The sequence below is a fragment of the Nilaparvata lugens genome, unplaced genomic scaffold (genome assembly GCF_014356525.2).
Source record: "Nilaparvata lugens isolate BPH unplaced genomic scaffold, ASM1435652v1 scaffold5288, whole genome shotgun sequence".
Classification (NCBI taxonomy): domain Eukaryota; kingdom Metazoa; phylum Arthropoda; class Insecta; order Hemiptera; family Delphacidae; genus Nilaparvata; species Nilaparvata lugens.
Window position 1 is genome coordinate 1,156 of NW_024091157.1, and position 21,721 is coordinate 22,876.

Here is a 21,721-nt window from a genome sequence, read left to right on the forward strand (position 1 = left end):
TAAATGAGCATTGTTTTCTATTATAACCTTCTTAATTCTATTGATAGACTGTGTAATTATTGCCAGACTACAGTCCAAACAAACTTCTTTTCATCCCAATTCATAAAAATAAATTGTCCAAATAAAGGTTATGCACGTGCGACTTTTCAATTCTTCACTTATTCCACGTTGAAACAGATACAAACGCATGAAACAATTGATTTGAATTTAAAAGATTAAGATCCGAATTGACAAAAAAAACATTCATTCTACTTAGCACTAAAAACTGTAAATTAAATATTAATTACTGTATTGTTCCTCATAAAACTAATGAATAAAGCCGATTAAGATCAATTAAAAAATGATAATCAATTAAGTTCACCAGAGAGTTATGCAAAACTTTTGTTTTATAATTAGATTTATGAGAAGCAAACCAGCATAATTAATTTCTCACTATAATCCCTCTCATAAACCACATACAGGGTATATTCTATAAAGTAAATAAATGAAGATCTTGATATAATTCAATTATTATGTATATTTTGTAATTCAGTTTAATTATGAGATACTATACTTACAAAGATTGGGCTATCAATGCGATCGTCACTCACCTATAAAAGAAGAATGAAATTACAACACAAATAAACATTTTTTTACAAACAGCATTAAAAAATACATAACAATTTTGAATGTTTTTCAAGGCTCATTTTTGTTATTACATTGAATTCTATGCATACCTCTCTGTTTGTGATCATGAGGTTTACCAGCATGTAATTTTCCAGTTACTCAAAGCTTGTAATTTTTCAATTGTCTGCCTACGATTTTATTTATTTATTTATTCATTTATTTAAATGTCGAGTGCTGAAGAGGTTGTTCTTGCTGCGGCAGCGTGTGTTATTTTATCAAAATGTAGAAAACCGAGAAAATACTGGGTTCGACCTTCATTGCAGGCAAGAGCAAAGTATAGCGGCAGCGATCTTTTAAATGATTTAAATCGAGATGATACAGATCCTTTGACGGGAGATTGAGATGCGATGGCAGTGTAAAAAACTTTTTAAGAATGTCAAGTGACGATTTTGAAATTTAATATTGTTGGTATTGGACACATAATTAGTAAACAGGATACTAACTACAGGAAAGCAATTCCAGTGCGAGAAAGATTGGCTATTACATTGCGCTTTTTGGCGAGTGGCAACTCTTATACTAGTATCATTATTTGTTTAAAGTTTCCAAAAGTGCGATATCTATTTTAGTGCCAGAGATTTGTGAGGCTGTTATAGGTTTCCTGAAGGATAACATACAGGTGAGCAAAGAAAGAAAATTCCTAAATATTGTTATTTTTAGATTCCTTTTATTTGTTTACGTTGTGCACTGAGTTGAATAAATCTAGACAAAAGTTAATTGTTAATAATCTAGACAAAAAAAGTTGCAACCTGGTAGTGACTTGTTAATAAAATATGAACACAAAGTTAAGTTAATGTTCCAAAGTAACACAATTCATAAAATTAGAATAATGTATACATCAAAAAAACTCCAAATCAAACAAAGAACTCTATAGCTTAAGAAATATATAGCTTAGCTTGAGTAATGTATAGCTTAGCTTACATTATAGCTTACATTGCACTAGCACAAACAACAACCAAACAACAAACACAAGGAAGTCCGACGCTAGCCTGCTTGAACTGAGGAACTGACGCAGCGCGACCATGTGGAGCCAACAGGCGGGAGGGGTAGCGGGGTAGTTGCAGACTCAAGTCGCAACTCAAGTTAGCGCTGCAACTCGCATTGCCAACCGGGGTTGGCAACCGCCTTTGATCTTTACCGACTCCGGTCGGAAAACCAAATTTCGATTGCCAACTCGCAAAATCGGTCTCCAACTACGGTTGGCAATGCGAGTTGCAGTTGTTTTAATGCATGCAACTCAAATTGCGATAAATGTCGGCAATCATTGGTTGCCAACTCCGGTGTAAACGCGGCTTAACAGATTAGCTTGCTCTAGCTTATTATTATTATTATGAAAAGCACACTCTAGCGATAATTTATTGTACTTTATAGTACTCTACTTATATATATTTGGTTACAGTTATTAAATATTTCATTGTTTTCACAGCATTTTCTCACCTCTCAACTCGAGGAGTCAAAGGCAGTATCTACACCTGAGAGGAATCAATCATACCATAGGCCGCTATCTACACCTCTACACTCGAGGAGTCAAAGGCAGTATCTACACCTGAGAGGAATCAATCATACCATAGGCCGCTATCTACACCTGTAGCATAGGCCGCTATCTACACCTCTACACTCGAGGAGATTCACGCAGCATCAACACATGTAAGTTCATTTTTACTTCGATTTTATCCTCTGAGGAGGAAAATTATGCTCCTCTCTCCTCCGAGCACAGTTTTTCTCCTCCGAGCACAGTGTTTGTCCTCGGAGGATAAAAAACCTTCTACATTATACTGCATGCTTGTGATTTTTTCGCTTCATCTGTATGATGAGCTTCTTTTTTCTTACACTCATCAGCATATAAACAAAACGGTAAATGCATTACTTTTTCAAATGGTTCAACGATAATATATTTACAAAACACACATTGTAGATAGTGATAGTTATGTAAGAAATAACCATTTCTTGCAAAATAGTCTGCTCTATCAGTTAATGGTTTGCAAATGTAACAATGTAGATGGTGTGGAGGTAGTTTTTCAAAGTACTCTCCTTGTACAGATAAATCTTCTGGCATATTAGTAAATGATAAATATCTTTCTTCATATAATCGTAGAATATTATTATCGTAATTCTCCTCTTCAATTGTTATATTTCCTTTCCTTCTACAGTTCGGGCTAAACTTTGCATGTTCGTTGGCTACAACATCATTTTGCTCCCAATCTCCTATACAAACTGAACAAAATACGCAGCGCACAATATCCGGTTCACTTGCGAATACAAAACCGTCTTTCGCCATATTTTCTGCCGACAATTCTGACTAGTTTTTGTCCATTTTTTATCGAATGTTAATAATCTCAATCTTTCATGTAACATTATCTGTCCTTGTGATAACATCGTGAATGTCAATTCACAACTGATTGTGAATTACATTCCTTTACACATACTATTAATTGCCTATGCCATCCTGATCATTATTCTTTTGTTTTTTCAGTATCATGCCGAGGGAACGCAGACTTCGTGGGATCAATTCAAGCGCAGTTCGCCATCGCATCAGTTTTGAGGACGAGGATATTGACATTGAGAGTGTGCTTGAGAGGACGAAAACTCGAGTTTTCGAGATAATTAGGGAGCATGCGGCACGGTATGATGCAAATGTTAAGTGGTACATAGTGCTTAACGTTTTATTGTATAAATTAGTGGTGCTGGATGACAAGGTTGATGAGTCTGTTTCATCTCTAATAAATCTACATAGTTACTCCAACATAGCGCTAAACGTGCTTGAGAACTATGAAGATTTTAATGAGCATTTTTTCTTGGCTGTGAGAAAAATCCTCTCATCTTTCGAAAATTTCGTAAGACATGGGTCTGGATGGGTGCTAAAGAAAATTGAATCACTGGATGTGAACGTGATTAAATATAATCCAATATACACATCCAGTTTCATTCAAACACCCCAGTTTTTGAAAAACAAAAAATGTATTATAAATGTCAAAAATCTCTCTGACGAAAAATGCTTTTTATGGTCGGTCCTCGCATATTTTCATCAGAAGCCAAAGGACTCACACTTGACTGTAAAGTATTTGAGCAAGTTTGCTCACACACTTAATACGCGAGGTGTAAATTTCCCGGTGACGACACGCGATATTAAGAAATTCGAAATACTCAATCCGGACATTGCAATTCACGTCATCGCGTATGACAACAAAAAGTTTTTCCCCTACCGTACAAGCATTTTCCGCACGCGTAAACACCAAATTAATCTTTTAATGTTGAAAGGCGATGCAGGAAAAACACATTATTGTTTAATCAACACCACTAACGGGAAAAACGGATTATCGCGACTTTTCTCTCACCTTTCAAAACACAAGGGTCAAGTACACATTTGTAATTTCTGTTTTCACCGGTTCATATCAAACAAAACTATAAATGTAGATGGTAAAGCAAATTTGATGAAACATGTGGAACTTTGTTCCAAGTTTGAATCTCAGCGCGTTTCATATCCTAAACGCGGAGAGACAATTAAATTCAAGAAACTAGGCGCAACGTTAAAGAAAAAGTACACTATTTACGCGGATTTAGAAACATAAGTTGTGAATATTGATAATGATGATGATGATGATGATTCCGATTCCAATGAAATTACTCGTAGTTACACCAAGAAAACGGCGCGGCATATTCCTTGCGGGTATTGTTTCGTTGTTATAGATGTAAACGGAGAAATCGCCTACGGACCTGTACTCCATAGATCGAGTAGTTTAGACGAAAAAATCATGGAGAAATTTCTTCAGGAAATTACAGATCTTGGCGAAATTTTGTATGAGGATATGAAACGTGAAATTCCGATGCAACATTTGTCCGAAAGTGAAGAGCGCGAATTTCAAAATTCAGTAAACTGCGGGCTTTGTGCTGAACCGTTCTCAGAAACCGATATTAAATGTCGTCACCACGCGCATGAAACCGGTAATTACCTATGTGCAGCACATGTTTCTTGCAATTTAACAGCTCGTACTCCGGAGTACATTTCGTGTTATTTTCATAATTTCTCCGGTTTTGATTCGCATTTTATTCTGAAAGCGCTCGGTAAATGTAAAAAAGAAATTTCCTGCATCGCAAATACGTCAGAAAGATTTTTGACACTTTCAGTAGGCAAAATTAAATTTCTAGATTCCTACAAGTTTATGTCTGAATCCTTGGAAGTATTGGTGCGTAATTTGGTAGAAAGTACAGACATGGAAAAGAAGTTCGAAAGATTATTTTCGGTGTTTCATGATCCACCTCGCGAACACAGACAGCTCTTGTTGAAAAAAGGAGTATATCCCTACTCGTACATGAGCTGTCCCGAAAAATTCGCGGAAACATCGCTCCCTCCCATTGAATGTTTTCATAACGACTTAACTGATACACCTCTGTCTCGCGAAGAATATGAGCATGCGCAAAGAGTGTTCTCAACATTCAAGCTGAAAAATCTGGGTGAATATCACGATTTTTATTTATGTTTGGACGTAATGCTATTAGCGGTAGTTTTGAATCCATGAGGTCTACGCTTTTTAGCTCATACGGCCTCGATGTGACCCATTTTCTTTCCCTCGCGGACTTCACCTGGAATTGCATGTTGAAGTACACTAAAGTCGAATTGCAATTACTTACAGATCCGGACATGCATCTCATGTTCGAAGCGGGAATGAGAGGCGGGGTCTCATTTATCGGTAAACGTTATTGTGAGGCGAATAACCTGAGACATACGATCCCTCAAAACCGTCTAATTATCTCCTTTACGTGGATGCTAATTCTCTTTACGCGGATGCTATGAGCAGACCCCTCCCTTTTGGGAATTTCAAATTCCTCACAGAGGAAGAAATTTCCAAACTTGATTTCGCGAATTTGGACAGCAATTCAGGAACTGGTTACATAATTGAATGCGATCTCGAGTACCCGAAAGATTTACACGATAAACATGCCAGCTTCCCTCTCGCGCCGCTACACTTAACTCCACCGTGGGAATTGCTGTCCGAGTATCAGACAAATGAGAACGGTCAGGGAGTGACCAGAAAACTCATGAACACACTTTTTAACCGTGAAAAGTACATTGTACACTATGTCAATTTAAAACTCTACCTTCAGCTCAGTTTGAAATTATTGAAAGTGCATCGCGTCATTAGTTTTTCCCAATCTCCCTGGCTGAAAAGCTACATCGACTTCAATATCCGGAATAGACAGAACGCGAAAAATAAATTTGAAATATCCTTCTTTAAGGCATGTTGCAATCTTTGTTTTGGTAAGACTATACAATCAGTTCGGAAACACATTAATGTTAAAATTATTACAGACGAAAAACGATTAGACAAGTACATTTCAAATCCGTTATGCAAACGCTGGCAAATAATTAGTCCGGACGTGATCGCGGTTTTCTCTCGCAAGTTGGAACTTAAAATGAACAAACCTGTCTATTCCGGCTTCAGTGTACTGGAGTTGAGTAAATTCCATATGTACGATTTTTTCTATTGCAAATTACAAAAAATCGTACCCTGGAACCGCGTAGAACTCTGTATGACCGATACCGACAGTTTTCTTCTAAACCTAAAAGTCGAAGATGTGTATCAGTTGATCAAAGATAATTTGACCCTTTTCGATACTTCTAACTATCCACCTGCCCACCCTTGCTTTTCCATGGAGAGAAATAAAGTTGTAGGTAAGTTTAAGGATGAAACGGGCTCAAGGCCGATCTCTAAATTTATAGGTCTTAGATCGAAACTTTACAGCTTTTTAGTTTGTAATGAGAATGATGACGAGGTTGTAAATAAATGCGTAGCAAAAGGAGTAAAGTCATCGGTTAAATGTAGAAAACTTAATTTTAATTTGTATAAGAAATCATTGTTTGAACGTAGTGTACATGTAGAAAAATTTAGTATGTTAAGATCCTATAACCATAGTATGTTTCAGGTCGAATGTGCAAAAATTTGTCTGAGTCCTTATGACGATAAAAGATACATTGCAGAAGATGGTCTGAATACTCTCCCTTTCGGTCATTATAGTCTCAACACTTCAACTGATTGATCAGTATGTGTCGTGACAATCATCCAACACCACTAATTTGATTTGTCTGTTGTAAATATCATGAATATTATTAGATCTAAGCTAGCTTTAGAGCTTCATAGCGTGCCGCGTGTGAACTATCCCACTCGCAAGTATGAACTGAAAAGTGAAAAAGATCTCCTTCAAGCAGACCTTATTGAAATGATAAGTTTATCACGTTTTAATAAGGGTTATAAATATATCTTAGTTGTTATTAATTGTTTTACAAAATTTGCATATTGTGTACCATTAAAAGACAAGACAAGTCAATCTGTATTTAACGCTCTCCAACCAATTATTTCTAAAAATAAGGGCATTAAGCTGTTCCAAACAGATCAGGGAACAGAATTCTTCAATTCAAAAGTTAAAGCATTATTAGATAAATATAGTATTAAACATTACCATGTTTTTACCGATAAGAAAGCCTCCATAGTTGAAAGGTTTAATAGAACACTTAAAGCAAAAATTTATAGATATTTAACTGAGCACGGAACAAAAAACTGGTTAACCAATCTAGACAGTTTAGTTAAAAATTATAATGCTACAGTGCACAGTTCAATTAGAATGAAACCTAAAGATGTGGGGAAAAAAGATCGTACACATGTTTTATCGTCATTGAATTCTGCATTCAATAGACGATATAAATTGAAAAATTCAAAACCAAAATTTAAGCTAGGCGATATCGTGCGAATCTCGAAGAAACGATTATTTTTCGATAAATCTTATAACATAAACTGGAGCGCAGAGTATTTTGTGATTCATTCTATATTCCCTTCCAAACCTATAACCTACTCACTGAGAGATCTAAACGGTGAAGTAATTAGTGGTCGGTTTTATGCAGAAGAAATTAAAAAAACGCAATTAAACGAAACGGAGAGACAAGTGTATTTGATTGAAAAAATATTAAAACGTGATAAAAAAGGATTGTTAGTGAAATGGATTGGATTTTCTAAACCTAGCTATATTAGTAAAGATCAATTATTAGATGAAAAATAGTTTTGTAAATAACATGTACATTTATTGTAAATAATCTATCGAAGATTTTATTGTAAATATCATGATGTACATTTGTTGAAAATATATTAGCTCCTCATAAAAAATTGGTTCTCATTTCGTAATATAAGAATCTTTTGAACATCCATAATCTGTCTGATGAGGAGGAGAGGAGGTGGAGAGTGTTGCTCTGCATTCCAATCTCTGGGAAACGCCTCTCTCACACATGTAGCGTCATCATGACCTCGGTCATTGTTCTAAATATTCAGTGGCTTATCAGATCACGTACTGTACGTTTGTAATCATGAGCCAATTACCAATTGTTAACTTTGATACCTTAATTACAAATAAAGAAAAGCCTGCATTTTGTAAAAATGGGAATCTGCTACCTCACAATGCGCGAATGTTAATAATTTCTCCTAGTGCTGGAGGAAAAACAAATCTCTTATTTAATTTAGTATTTGCTGAAAATGGTTTAAAATTTAAGCACATTTACTTATTTAGTAAAAGTTTATATCAACCAAAATATGTCTTTTTAAAACAGGTATTTGCAGGTTTGAAAAATATCGGATTTCACATGAAAGATGATGTGAGCCAAATTCCCCATCCAAACCGAATCCCTGAATATAGCTTGGTAATTTTTGATGACTTGCAACTGAGTAATGTGCCACAGATAAGAGAATATTTTACAATGGGTCGTCATCGTAATATTGATACTGCATATTTAATTCAGAGTTATGGTGCCACACAGAAACATTTCACTAGAGATAACGCAAATATGATAATAATTTTTAAAATGGATTTATTGAGTCTCAAATTAATTCACAGAGATCATGTTGGAGGAGATATGTCTTATAAAGATTTCAGTAAACTTTGTCATACAGTTTGGAATCGTAAACCGCATAACTTTCTTACAATTTTAAAAGAATGTACTATAAAGGAAGGAAAATATCGGGATTCACTGGACACGATACTTTCCCCTCAGTAGAGTATAATTCTTTGTGCAGTCATGTTGTCTAAAACACATAAGAGTAGGAGGAGGAGGGGGAGGAAGAGGAGAGGAAATAGCTTAGTAAATAACAGGAAGGAGAATTTAATAGAAACGATTAAGACATTACGAAAGGTGATTAGTGACAAGCATAAAAGCCTTATTAATTTTGAAAAACGAACGGATGAATTCAATAGGAAATCTCTTTCGCCATTAATTGAACCTATAATTGAATTGGGAAAAACCAAATCTACATTGCATTCTAATCATGATTTTACACCTAAAAGGAAGAAGTAAAAGAGGAACAAGAGAGTATGGAAATTGATAATGAAGATGATGATGATGATGAGTATGAAGATGAGGAAGAGGGAGAGGAGGATGGTGATGATGATGATGATGATGATGGGAGTTCACTTGGTGCTAGCAGAATCAATGATTTGTTGAGCAAATACCTAACAGTGTTTCATAACGAAAAGTTGAATAATTCAATTACTTATGGAGTTTCATACAAAGATCAAAGTGAAAAGTATTATATCGGTGATATACAGGTAATATTTGATAATGGATATATAGATGTTGATAAAGAAAGAATTCAATTAACTCGCGGATTACTCGAATTATTATTCAAAGCGAGACCAAACAGAAATCTTTATAATAATGATGACCTTGACAAGTACAAACGTATCTTATTACTTACTGGCGTACATTTAGATCGAAGAGGCTATGTTAAACGTAATCATGGAATTAAATCGCAATTGATTCAGAAATTATTTCCCAGTAAAAAACTTGTTAAAAAGAAGGGACAAGGTTTGTTGAATTTTGCAAAAAATATTTCTCATGAAAGAAATTACCAATACTTTGATAGTTTTGATGAACTAGTGGAAAGATTAAATTTACTCTATTCCTCAAAAGCTTCTGGGAATTCTGCTCATGATGTTGAGATTTCATCTATACTAGAAGAGCTCAGAGAAGCAAAACTAATTATTTAGTGTCACGATGACCTTGCATCGATTCGGACGGATTGAAACACCTACTGCTACCGCTTCAACTGCTGAGGTTTCCTGTAATATTGATGTCATAACACAGACTATAATTGATTCAATAAATCAGCAGGGAATCAGTGAAGCTGTTAAAAGTTCATTACAGAATTTTAGTGCAAATATTGATAAAGTTATCATAGAGAGAACACAAACTCTACAGAGTGCATTAGGAGAAGTGAAAAATTTATCAGATACCTTTTCAACCCAGTTGGTTAGTATTGACAAAAATAAGGTTGATAAATCTTATTTGGACGAAAAATTGAAAGCCATTTCTGATAAAATTAAAAATTTAGAGATCTTGGACAGAAACTATCTTAACACTAAACTGAAACAGCTTAGTACAGAAATTTTTACTAAAGTAAATGAAACACAACCGTCAGTAATTGATAATAAATATTTAGATACTGTTTTGGAGAAATTGACTAGTAAAAATATAACTAAGGAAGAATTTGAAAAAAGATTATCTGGAATGGCAGACGCAATAAAAGCTACTATTTTTGATGGGATTAAACAATTCGTTACAAAGGATGCTGTTAATGGTCTGATTAAACAAATTAATGAGCAATATGCACAAAAAACTGATTTAAAAGATTTTATTAAGAAAGATGAATTGGATCTTGCTGTTAAAAAGGTTAATGATGAACTAACAACCTTGATTACAAATTCTGAAAAAGATACTGTGATGAGACTGCAATGTTCACCCGCTTTTATAGATTATTTAAAATTATTCATTCACAAAATGGCCTACGATATTGTAAGGAATTACGCAAAAGTTAGTTTTAATATGAATTGGATAGAGGCTAAACAACATAATTTGACTGAGGAACAGGTGGGAGATTTGATTACATCGAAAATGGGTCTTGGTCAATATGCTGGGTTTGTATTAGCCCCAAAAGAAAATCTATAACGAGCGGTAACAATTTAATTGTAAGCATAGCTCTCGAGGGAAAGCAGAGCTGGCGAGGGAAAGCAGCAATGCGCGAGGAGGCCCGAGTTGGGTGCATACCAGTCTGCTACTTGTCTAAAACACATAGGAGCGCATCACCATTTCTCTCTATAACCTTGGAACGAGCGATGGATTTCACTACGTAACATCACATTAGATAAGGAAAGTATATCACGCATCGAATTGCAGCAACAGAAGGTGTCATTTGCTTTGAAACGTTCAAACTGATAAGACGATAAAATGAGTGCTTATTTCGATTGCACAAGCTTTAATGAATTTTCAATTGATGCAGACCCGCAAGCAAATTGGGGTTTTGACCATTTGGCTTACGATTGGTTTACTGTAACCAATGTCACATTTCCTGATAGTGGTGAAATTTGCATACACATAATTGATATTGATAGTGAAGGAGACTTTAAAGAGGTTATCAACTTGCCCAATGAGTATTCTCTATTCTTAAACAAGCATAAACTTAAAAGTTTTCTTTCACGCTCGTGGGAACTTAATGTCAGTGGAAATCGAATTTTCCTAAGAGAACTGCACCGATATTGATGATGTTGATTTGAGCACACCAAGTGATATAGGTCTGAGAATATCTATAAATATTTTTGGAATGCTTGTTCGTACTAAATTTACTATAGATATTCTCGGAGAGCACACTTGACCAAAAAAAAAAAAAGCAACACCTGCGGTTTGTACAGCACATAGAAAATTTCAATATAAATTTGTGAAATTTTTCTTAACTGTCAGGTGGAAAGCAAACCAATTATTTGCAATTTTACAGTATAAAGATGTAACAGATTTACTCATTTAGCATTCACTTTAATTTGACAGTATAGCATTAGATGGATTCACTTTAATCTGTCAGTATAGCATTAGATGGATTCACTTTAATCTGTCAGTATAGCATTAGATGGATTCACTTTAATCTGTCAGTAGGGAATTTTTCCTCCAAAAAGGGAAATTTTTTTTTCCCTCACTGAGAGAGATATATCTCTCTCTTTTCAACCCCCTCGTCCTCACTGGGAGAGGGGAGATAAGATAAGGAGAGGGAGAGGAGAGGGAGAGGGAGAAGGAGAAGGAGAGGGAGAAGGAGAGGGAGAAGGAGAGGGAGAGGGAGAGGGAGAGGAGAGGGAGAAGGAGAGGGAGAGGGGAGAAGAGGGGGAGTTTGCGCATGCGCAGATGGGGAGGGGGAGGGGGAGGGGGATTTGCGCAAAAATTTTTCCTTATTTCTCGGGGATTGCGCAAAAATTCTTCCCAGAAGTCTCTATATTAAGCTACTCAATTACAAGTTTCATTGGTACTTGTTTCATATTTTCATTGATAGAAATGATATACTTAGTTATTTTATACTTAGATATTTTATATTTGGATATTTTATACAGTGGAAACTGACTCCGACCTAAGGGTCCTTTGAAACTTAATTTGACAAATTGGAATGGGCTCACCGGTTTTTTTTAAGCTTTTGTCCCCATTCTCCGGCAGAGCATCAGTCTTTTGTCCGTCAGCCTTTCACACGCATACGCACTAAACCGTTTATTCACTTCAATCAACCGCTCACTCCAACCGATTGCGAGCGAGTGAACGAAAAACAGGGCGAGCTCCTTCTAAGTTGCCGGGAGAGAGTCCCATTACAACAACAGATAAGGCCGTAGGCCAATACTTCCCCAAAGTTATGGAGGTGGGGGGTAAGCACCCTAAATTTCAAAAGACAGAAACGTATAATCTCCGCAAAACCAAATAGGCATAGAGCTAGAGGCATAATTCAGAGAACATCTTTCCGAGAGAGGATATAAAAATAATTAAAAATATAACTCAACAGAAAACATTATTACATTTATAATAACACAGAATTGAAATGAAATATTTATTCTATTAAAGCTGCGTGAGTAGCTGGCTAGCACCTTATCTTATCAAAATTAATGCTCGCTATCTGACAATTCGAGCTATGCCAGCCCGCTTATAAAATGTGTTGTGACAATACTTAAATATATTATTTTATACTTGAATAGAATTTATTGCGTAGCTGGTGCGTAAATTTTAGGAATTACTCCACACGACTCGTACGTGATATTATTTTTCTTGTTCAGCTGAGTATACGAACAACTAACTATTCCAAAAATGGACCTTGCTCCATGCATTGTCGCAGATCAGTGTTTCAAATACGGTACCATCTAACCTGCAACCTACGAGCATCAAAAAATACCTGAATTAGCTCATCCTTCCTTCGAATTAAATTATTGATGAGAAGATTTTCCAATTTATTTTTCGCTGCTTCTAGATTCATTCTTGTAGAGAATGCAGATTTGTTCTCATGAGTGAGTCTTTTGATGTCATCATTCAGTTTATCCATTTCTAATTGATCGACCACTGACAGTTGTGATAGAAGATCCTGTGAAAATGGGAAAAAATATTTCATATTCAATACATTCTAAAAAATAATTACTGAGGAAATTTAAAATAAATTGATCCATTTCGCTAGTTTAACTGTCAATATTCTAGCTTATGTTTTTCGTATCATAATACAAGTATTAGGGATAGCAAAATTTTCAACTAATAAACGAGTATCCATTAGAAATATAGAAATTCACATTTATAGTGAAATTTAGTTAGTGCTCCTCCATATGGGCGTTTAGCCAATTACAATAGCAAAATTCCTGATTCTAAATTCTAAAATGATCAAATAATTATGAATACTAACATATTGCAATATAAAAACAAAAACCTAGCCTAACCTTGAGCTTTCCCTAACCTCTCACTAACTATAATTCTAAACTTATCGAACACGTTTCACATGCGTTCTATGAGCAAACATCGATCTTATTTGCCTAGTATTTATTTTTCATTAACTATTTTTGATTATGAATAGATTACTATTGATACTTTTGAATAACATCTGAATTCATGAATTTATTCATTAGTGCTTGTTCCAAAACTCAAAGTCTATTATTCTTTATTTTGTATACAGTGAATCAGGCAATGATGAACGTTCCGGGAATGACTAATGAAAAGCAATATTAAATATTGATTCAATACTTTCATTTTTATCACTGTATGAATATTAAATATTTCAACTAAAATTATCACTACTACTTATTAATTGAGATACTAGTTTCGGTTGCTACACCATTATCAATTTCGTTTAATATGGATATCTAGTGCAATAGCTAACTTCATCTCAACTAAAGCCAAATAGAAGATGATATAGATATAGGGCGTTTATGTTCCAAATTTCATTCTTTGTTCAAGCCGATAGTCCACGTAGTTCTATGTGATGCTGGTAGTCTCTCATAGTGTGCCGTTCATACACTCTCATCCGTTCAAGACAGATATAATCAACAATAGTCGACAACTATCAGCTTGAAATACAGTGAAATTCGAAACAGAAACGCCCTATACCATGGGATATCTTTTGTCTATGCTAGCTAGATAACTTGCCTGATGCAATTCAGCTTCTAGACCGGCTCGCGTTGTCTGCATGGCTTCAAGGTTGCTGATGCACTGAGCCAGTGATCGCTCTTTGGGTGTTCGGTACCTCTCAATGCCCAGCAGCTCTTCTTTCATCAGCCTGATGTCTGCCTTCAGCTTGTCAAAGTAGCCTCTGTAAACACAATTCAGCCATCAACCAACAACTAATTCAAAGTCAAATATAAATTATGTATTTTATTTGTGAAATAACACCATAGTACCCTTTTTGAGAAATTTTCAATATAAAATAACTAATTAAAAACTTTTTTGTGTTTTTAAATTGTTATTTTATATTAAAACATCTCAAAAGGGTACTATGGTGTTATTTTACAAATAAGAATTAAGTAGCCCTGAATTTATACATTTTAAGTAAATAAATTATTTTTCGCCACACTTGGATGTAATGAGCTGGTTTACGTGCGTCATATGGAGGCCGAAAGTGATTGTTTTCCGACCAGGCCGGTAAAACTTTACGGCCCTAGGGCTGTAAAATGACCTTGAATAACAGCTGATCGTGTCCGATCTCACAAAAATCATAGAGAGATAATCTCATAACGACTGTAATAATCTATATAATTATGTATCGTGAATCGCGGTATTATGTCTATAATATATTTTACGGAATGGCCGAGAGGGTGAAGGCGTAATTCATCAGACCTCAAAGCTCAGTGAATAACAAACATGATCTGGTTCGAATCTCGGTCAACGACATTTTTTTTGTCGATGAATTTCGACTTTTATTAGCTATTTTTTTATATTAGTTACCGTAATTTAAATTTCAATCAATTTTTTAGATATATTTTGAGACAAAACTGTGAAATATGCAATTATATTAATTTTTTCATCACATTATTTCAAAATAGTAATGAAAATTCTATTCATCCATCTATCCATGAGATATTGCACCGGGCGCAAAGCGCGAGCTATAAAAATTCAAACAATTATTCGAAATATTAATAGTATAAAAATATGGTCACTATTGTAAATTATTAATTAGTAATATTGAAATTAATTGACAGTAAAAGTTGTCATAACCAAGATTCAAACTATCATAATAGGCTGTTTGAAATTTATTTATTTTTCAATTTCTTTTATATTGGGAAGTTTTTTTTGGTGTGGCGAAAAATAGCGTTCGCAACACGGGCAAAAATGTTTTTCCGGCTCTCGAACGCTTCAAGTTCTCGACTTCGTCTCGAACATGAAAACCGCGATCTCGAGCCGGAAAACGTACATTTTCGACCCTAGGTGCGAAATATACTATTACCATCAGTTAATATTGCAAGCTTTAGCAGAGTAGGGCACAATGCAGATCATCTGAATATTTATCTATTCATCAATGACATGTACACATAAAGGTGAACGCACAACAGATAGATGAAGGAAAATCCCTCCCAAGGTGTTTGTGTGAATATTGCAGACATCCGTCTGTCTGCTGTCTGCATATGTCATTTATTCACTACAAACTTGACCCAATCTGCTCCCAATAGTTTAGGTGCTACTATAAGGAAACAACCCGTTTCCCAATTCAGCCACTTTCCACCCAACTATAACTTTAATTTCTTTAATGGAGAGATATTCGATGGAAGAACATCTACTATCTCCCACACAATATGGTCTGCAAAAATTCATAAGGCATTGATGGTAACACTATCCTCCTCCCCAATCTTCTTCTCTCATTGACTATTTTTAGGTAACGTTTCTTTGAAACAGTAACAGTGTGTTCCCTGAATTATGGAAATATTCCATTGTTGGACCCATCCGAAAAAAACGCAATCCTGCTGAACCTGATGACTGGAGAGCGATTCATATTTTGTGTTGTTTCCAAAGCTTTGAAGAGAATAGTACACAAGTTAATTTTCATCAATGCGAATTTAGTTTCTTCTCTAAGTATCAATCAGGATTTGGCCCCAACGATCGGCCATGGACAAACGTCAGGGTACATTCCTTGTGCAGTTCGATTTCAGAAAAGCGTTTGACAATGTCTCACATCTATTTCTCTTATATGCTTACTTAAGCATAAATGTCACTTCTCTGATTCGTTTGTTGCCTGGTTCTCATCATACATATTAGGTTGCTTTCAAGCTGTTATTGATGATGTGGGGAATATGTCAACATGGTCTCCAGTGTCGCGGGGTGTACCACAGTCCGTCCTGGGGCCATTGCATTTTTTAATATTCATAAATAATGCACTATTTGTCTTCCAAAACGGTTTATTCCACCTCTTCGCAGATGACCTTATTATCATAATCTATTCCCACTCATATATTGACGATATTGCAGATTACATAGACAGTATGAATACAAACTTATCATCTCTTCTTCTGAAGGACCAGATATGCCATCTATGGATTCACTACATTGTTTGTATCACTTCACTACATCCAGAGGCCCCGGTTCGAATCCCAGACCGGGCAAGATATTTTTCTTTGGCCACTCCCGTGCTTCGGATGGACACGTTAAGCCGTCGGTCCTGCTGCCTAAAAAGCAGTCGTTAGGTCATGTTAGAGGCCCTGAAATTGATCAGCTGCGACCGGAAAACTGGCACCAGACCTGAGCCAGCCATGTCACTCGATACTATTATTATTATTATACTACATTGTTTCCAAAAGTTATCATATATGCAAAAATAATTATGAAGCAATATAATTCGCAATTGTTCTTTCAATATCATATCCTGATTTAATTCCTGTATCGGAAGCTCAGTTGTCCAAATCAAAATAACATTTACAATATGTTTGTCAATATATTGTACTATATGGACATGTTATGGTATTACTTACTACTTGGAAGCATCATTCACTTCGTTTTCCAGTTTCAAGCAACATACTCATAAAAGCATGACAATCTATAATTATCGATCCCCGCAAAAATCTGTGGTTACATTTTTCCATCATTAACACGTGAAAAAGCCCGCAGAATGCACTTCAGAACGGCCAATCAAAAATCGGTTACTGTACCATAAACTTAAAAATAAAAATACACAGTAGATTTTAATTTGTTTTTTTGTTAAGACCAGCTGAGTAATGCAGTAGTGGTCTTAAGTCACTCAACATATTGTTGAGAAACAATTAAAAAGGGTATTAGAATAAAAATTTACCAATAATCAATTGGCTGTGCAATACAATTTATTGTATATGTATTCTTTGGAATTAAACTTTGATTCATACTTTGATTTATTAAACTTGTTATTGAGCTTCAATTTCAAATTAAACTTTGAAACTAAACATCGAGTTTTACGTTTTCTCCTCCATCAGTTGCGCGCTATAAGTTATTATTCTAACTCTGTACCTAATACGTGAAAAAATCTTGAATAAATATTTTTCTATAAGATAAGAAAAAGTATATAACTTTTCAATCATAGAAGGAGCTCAATAACGAAACTAGTTGGATTATTAGCTACGCATATGATTTTTAGCCTGAATACAAATAGATTGAACTTCAACAGAATCTGACAAATTGGAAACAGTGCAACTTGGAAATTCTCACACAATATACTATAGACTAATACATACAATATTTTGTGATTACACACTAACACACATCATATTGAGGTCGAATAACCTGGTAACCATTTTGTTAGAGTATCATGATCTCTTTTTACGCACAAAATAGTTGTATAGCTATATCAATCAATCAGTTTAACAAAATTAAATTAACTGGGTATGATATCAATGAAAAAAAAAATTTATATTCATTTATACATTGACAGATACAATATCACTCTCAACCATGAATGATTGGAAAAGGAACAACAGGCTTAAAGCCCAAAACTGTTCCTTTCCCAAATTTGGATAGAAATTGTCCAAAAATAGGTTATGTTTATTACCAGTACTTAATTATATGAATTTGGAATAATCTTATTCTGTTTTTGGAATAATGAACTTACTTGGCCTTGCTATTTTTTGTTTCAGTTTTTTGCATATCAGAGACGACAGTGTTAATTTCGGATTCAATACTCCGTAAGTCCTCTCTCAGTTTGACCAACTCCTTCTCGGCGTCTTTTATCTGTGACTGCAGTTCAGTTCTACTCTTTTGAATCTCAAGTTTTGACCTGATGTTCTTGAAGTAGCCACCTGTTAGGGTGCCCTTCGATGAAACCTATAAAAGACAAGTCGGAATAAAATGGAAATTCATTTAGTCTAAACAGCGCAAAGCACCGCTTGATCTTTTTAAATTTGCTGACGTCTTATTTGGTACTTTATACGATTTTAGTCCAAGTAGTTTTATCCAAATGGTACACGATTTGTTCTTTTCAGAACAAGTTTTGAATATAGAGAGTGATTCTTAATTATGGTATAACTAGCAGGTAACCCGTGCTTCGCAAGGGTCTATTTTAAAACTTGACGTAATGAAATCCAGAAGAATTGAAAATAGGCCTATAACCATCCTCGGTTAAGCAATAATCTATATGCAAAATTTCAAGTTAATATTCAGTCCAGTAGTTCAGACGTGATGATGCGTCAAACATAATTTCCCTATACCGTACAACTTTACACCTGTATACGTGTATAATCCAGTTCTTAAATATAATATTTTTTAATTCCGACCATATGATTTGGAGATTTTTTATGAAATCGCATGTACTATTAATGAAGTTTGAACATTAATTATGAAAAATCTAGAAGGAAAATTGAAATTTGGGCTTCCAGGTGCATGAAATTGATATTTTTAGAATCTATGTTCAAAATTTGGAGATCTAAATCATTCCCGTTTTTCCGGTATGCAATCCACAAGTTGACATGTTTTGATGCGAACAAACACAACCCTACTCTCTCTTATTATATAGATAATTTAATACGTGATAGTAGAGGTAAAAATAAGAAAAAAAGTTCTTATAAACATATATCCATAAACGCTTAATTAGCGAGCTATACAGAGTGAAAGTTTTCGCCCGGAATTCAGTTTCTCTGGTGAAATACACCGATGCTGAATTGTTTGAGGACTAGTTTTTGATAAACTTATGCTGGATTCATATGGAAAAATATCTGAAAAATTGAATAAAACTAGTCTGGAAACTGTAGTGTGGGTAGTTTTTGAGGAAAAAGTTGAAATATGCAAAAAATCCAAGTAGAAAAACACAGACTTTTACGTTTGATGCCCAATATCTTTCTTTAATGACCAGTAAACAAATAATTTTTCGCAATAAAAATTGTAGAAAATTCAATTCTGAAAAGAATTATGTAAGCTGTGTAAACTAAAGTTGAATAAAATGTATTCTTATGTAGTACATTACACCACAAAAAATTGCTGTTTTATGAGGAGAGAACTAATAACTCATAGGTTGTAGCTGATTGCAAATAAAACATGGATTTAAATAACAGCTGCTCCAAAACAGCTGTTTTTTTTTGTTTTAAATCAAAAAATATTTGAAAGAAATTATCAGCTGAGAATTATTTTCAGAAATATTTTAGCTCACTGTTGAACAAAACAACAAACTGTAAGTTAGGCCTACTGTAAACGCGCTGTGATTTTGTTTAATTTATTAACCAGTTATTTGTAACCATTTTACTTTGCTTTTGTGTTAAGTGTTAACTTTTTAAAAAATGGCAGGTAATTTTAGACATTATTCATACTCCGAATTAGCTGACATGCATTTAATGTATGGAATGGGACACTACTGTAATAGTACTGAAGCAAGACGTTTGTATCAAGAGAACTTTCCTCACCGAGTATGTCCAAGTTCAAGGTTTTTTGCCACTATTCATCAACGTCTGTCTGAAACAGGTTCTTTGATATCCAAAGAGCACATTTATGCAGACAGACCCCGATCTACTATGACTGTTGAGTTAGAAGAACAAGTTCTTAATGAAATTTATGAACATCCAGAGAAGAGCACGAGAGAATTGTCAGTGCAGTTTAATGTCAATAAATCTATTATTTGAAGGATACTAAAAGACCAACAATTAGATCCATACCACCTCCATAAAGTTCATACTCTATCGCCACGAGACTGTATTCCCCGTGCTGGTAGTTGCCGATGGTTTTTAGAAAAACTTGTTGACCCAAACTTTTTAACAACCGTTTTATTTACCGACGAGGCAAACTTTACAAGAACAGCTATCGTTAACGTCCACAACCAACATATTTGGGCAGATGAGAATCCTCATGCCATCAATCCTAATCCTCCACAACATCAGTTTTCAGTAAACATTTGGGCCGGAATCATAGGAGATCATCTACTTCTGTTCGAGCTTCCTCCCAGGCTTAATGGCATAATCTACTTAAACTTTTTGAGAGAGGAGCTATTATCTTATTTGAAGATGTACCTCTTCAGTTGCGCCAAAACATTTGGATTATGCATGATGGAGCTCCAGCACACTTCAGTGTTGCTGTTCGTGTACACCTGAATCACAGTTTTTTAAATCAATGGATAGGCCGAGGTTGGCCAGTACCATGGCCAGCTAGGTCACCAGACTTAAATCTTTTGGATTTTTATCTTTGGGGACACTTGAAAACCTTAGTATACAATACTCCGATTAAGGATTTTGAACGGAATAGGAATGATAAAGCAGATTCCTGGAATATTTGAACGGGTCCGACAATCGATGAGAAGACGTCTGAACATATGTATTCAGAACAACGGAGGTCACTTTGAACATCATCTTTAGTCTTTTGGTATAAGTATAATGTCATTTAGATATGTTACTTTCATATAAAAATAAAACTTTTCATGAAAAACCGAATATTTTAACAGATAAAATAATACAATTGCACAAAAAGAGAGTTGTGTCAGGCTAATCAGAGTAACTTACATCATCGTCTCCACTATCACTTACTTCAGAATTCGGATATCTTTGCTCTTTAACATGAAGTCTGTTTCTAGGCATGAACGTAACCTCGCCAGGTAAGTTCTGTTTGTTGATCTCTTTCAATATTTGAGTACCAACACTATCAGATTCCACTATGTGGTAGAATAATCTGGAATGAAACAGAAGCAAACATCATTTCATATCCTAAATACCGATAATACCAATTGAGGCAGATGTTTTGATATGACTGTGGACGTCCAGTAAGTTCCAGTTCAAGATAACCGCTCATTAGCACATCTCATTAATTCGAAGAGGGCGTAAAACTGAGAAAACCTTAATAAACTACATTTCAAATGAAAATCATTCAAAATTATGGACTCGATTTTGAAAAAGTATTTCTTGGAGAAAACAATAATGAACTGAAATGATACAATGGTATCTCTATACCTAAGGAAAGAGATTAGGTTTCATTTTCCTCAAATCAGTTAATCAATTATAAGGAATCTACAAACTGTCGGTAGAAACGCTGAACATTGGGATTGAGACAATACTTTGAATCTTCATCTTTCACATAATACTTCAGTTGTAGGCCTACTTGAATAAATTCAGAAAAGAGTAAATGTGTGAAAAGGAGTGAAAATGAACTAGTATTTGAGGATCATTGTTTGCTCCTTTGATAGCAGTCTTGAATCAGAAAATTATTGATTGAAAAGTGATAGAATAAGTGAAAAAGATAATAACCTCATTCCCGCGGTCACTTCAACAGCAGTGTGGATGCTGGTCTCGCATTCAAAGTTCTCAATGACTTGGCCGTAGTACG

General features: G+C 34.9%; 2 protein-coding genes across 2 annotated transcripts; both read right to left on the bottom strand.

The window, feature by feature from the left end:
• Positions 1-12,890: 12,890 nt before the first annotated feature.
• LOC120355932 (structural maintenance of chromosomes protein 3-like) lies at positions 12,891-18,267 on the bottom strand (the record flags this gene model as incomplete). Its single annotated transcript, XM_039444691.1, has 3 exons — positions 18,039-18,267; positions 14,123-14,285; positions 12,891-13,076 (listed from the first exon to the last, which is right to left on the bottom strand). Coding segments are annotated over exons 1-3 (384 nt in total), but the record flags the coding sequence as incomplete, so codon positions are not given.
• Positions 18,268-20,886: 2,619 nt separating this feature from the next.
• Positions 20,887-21,711, bottom strand: LOC120355933 (structural maintenance of chromosomes protein 3-like). Its single transcript, XM_039444692.1, has 2 exons — positions 21,643-21,711; positions 20,887-21,070 (listed from the first exon to the last, which is right to left on the bottom strand). The coding sequence occupies exons 1-2, from the start codon at positions 21,645-21,647 to the stop codon at positions 20,887-20,889; spliced, it is 189 nt and encodes a 62-aa protein (XP_039300626.1). The 5' UTR covers positions 21,648-21,711.
• Between the last annotated feature and the right edge of the window lie 10 nt (positions 21,712-21,721).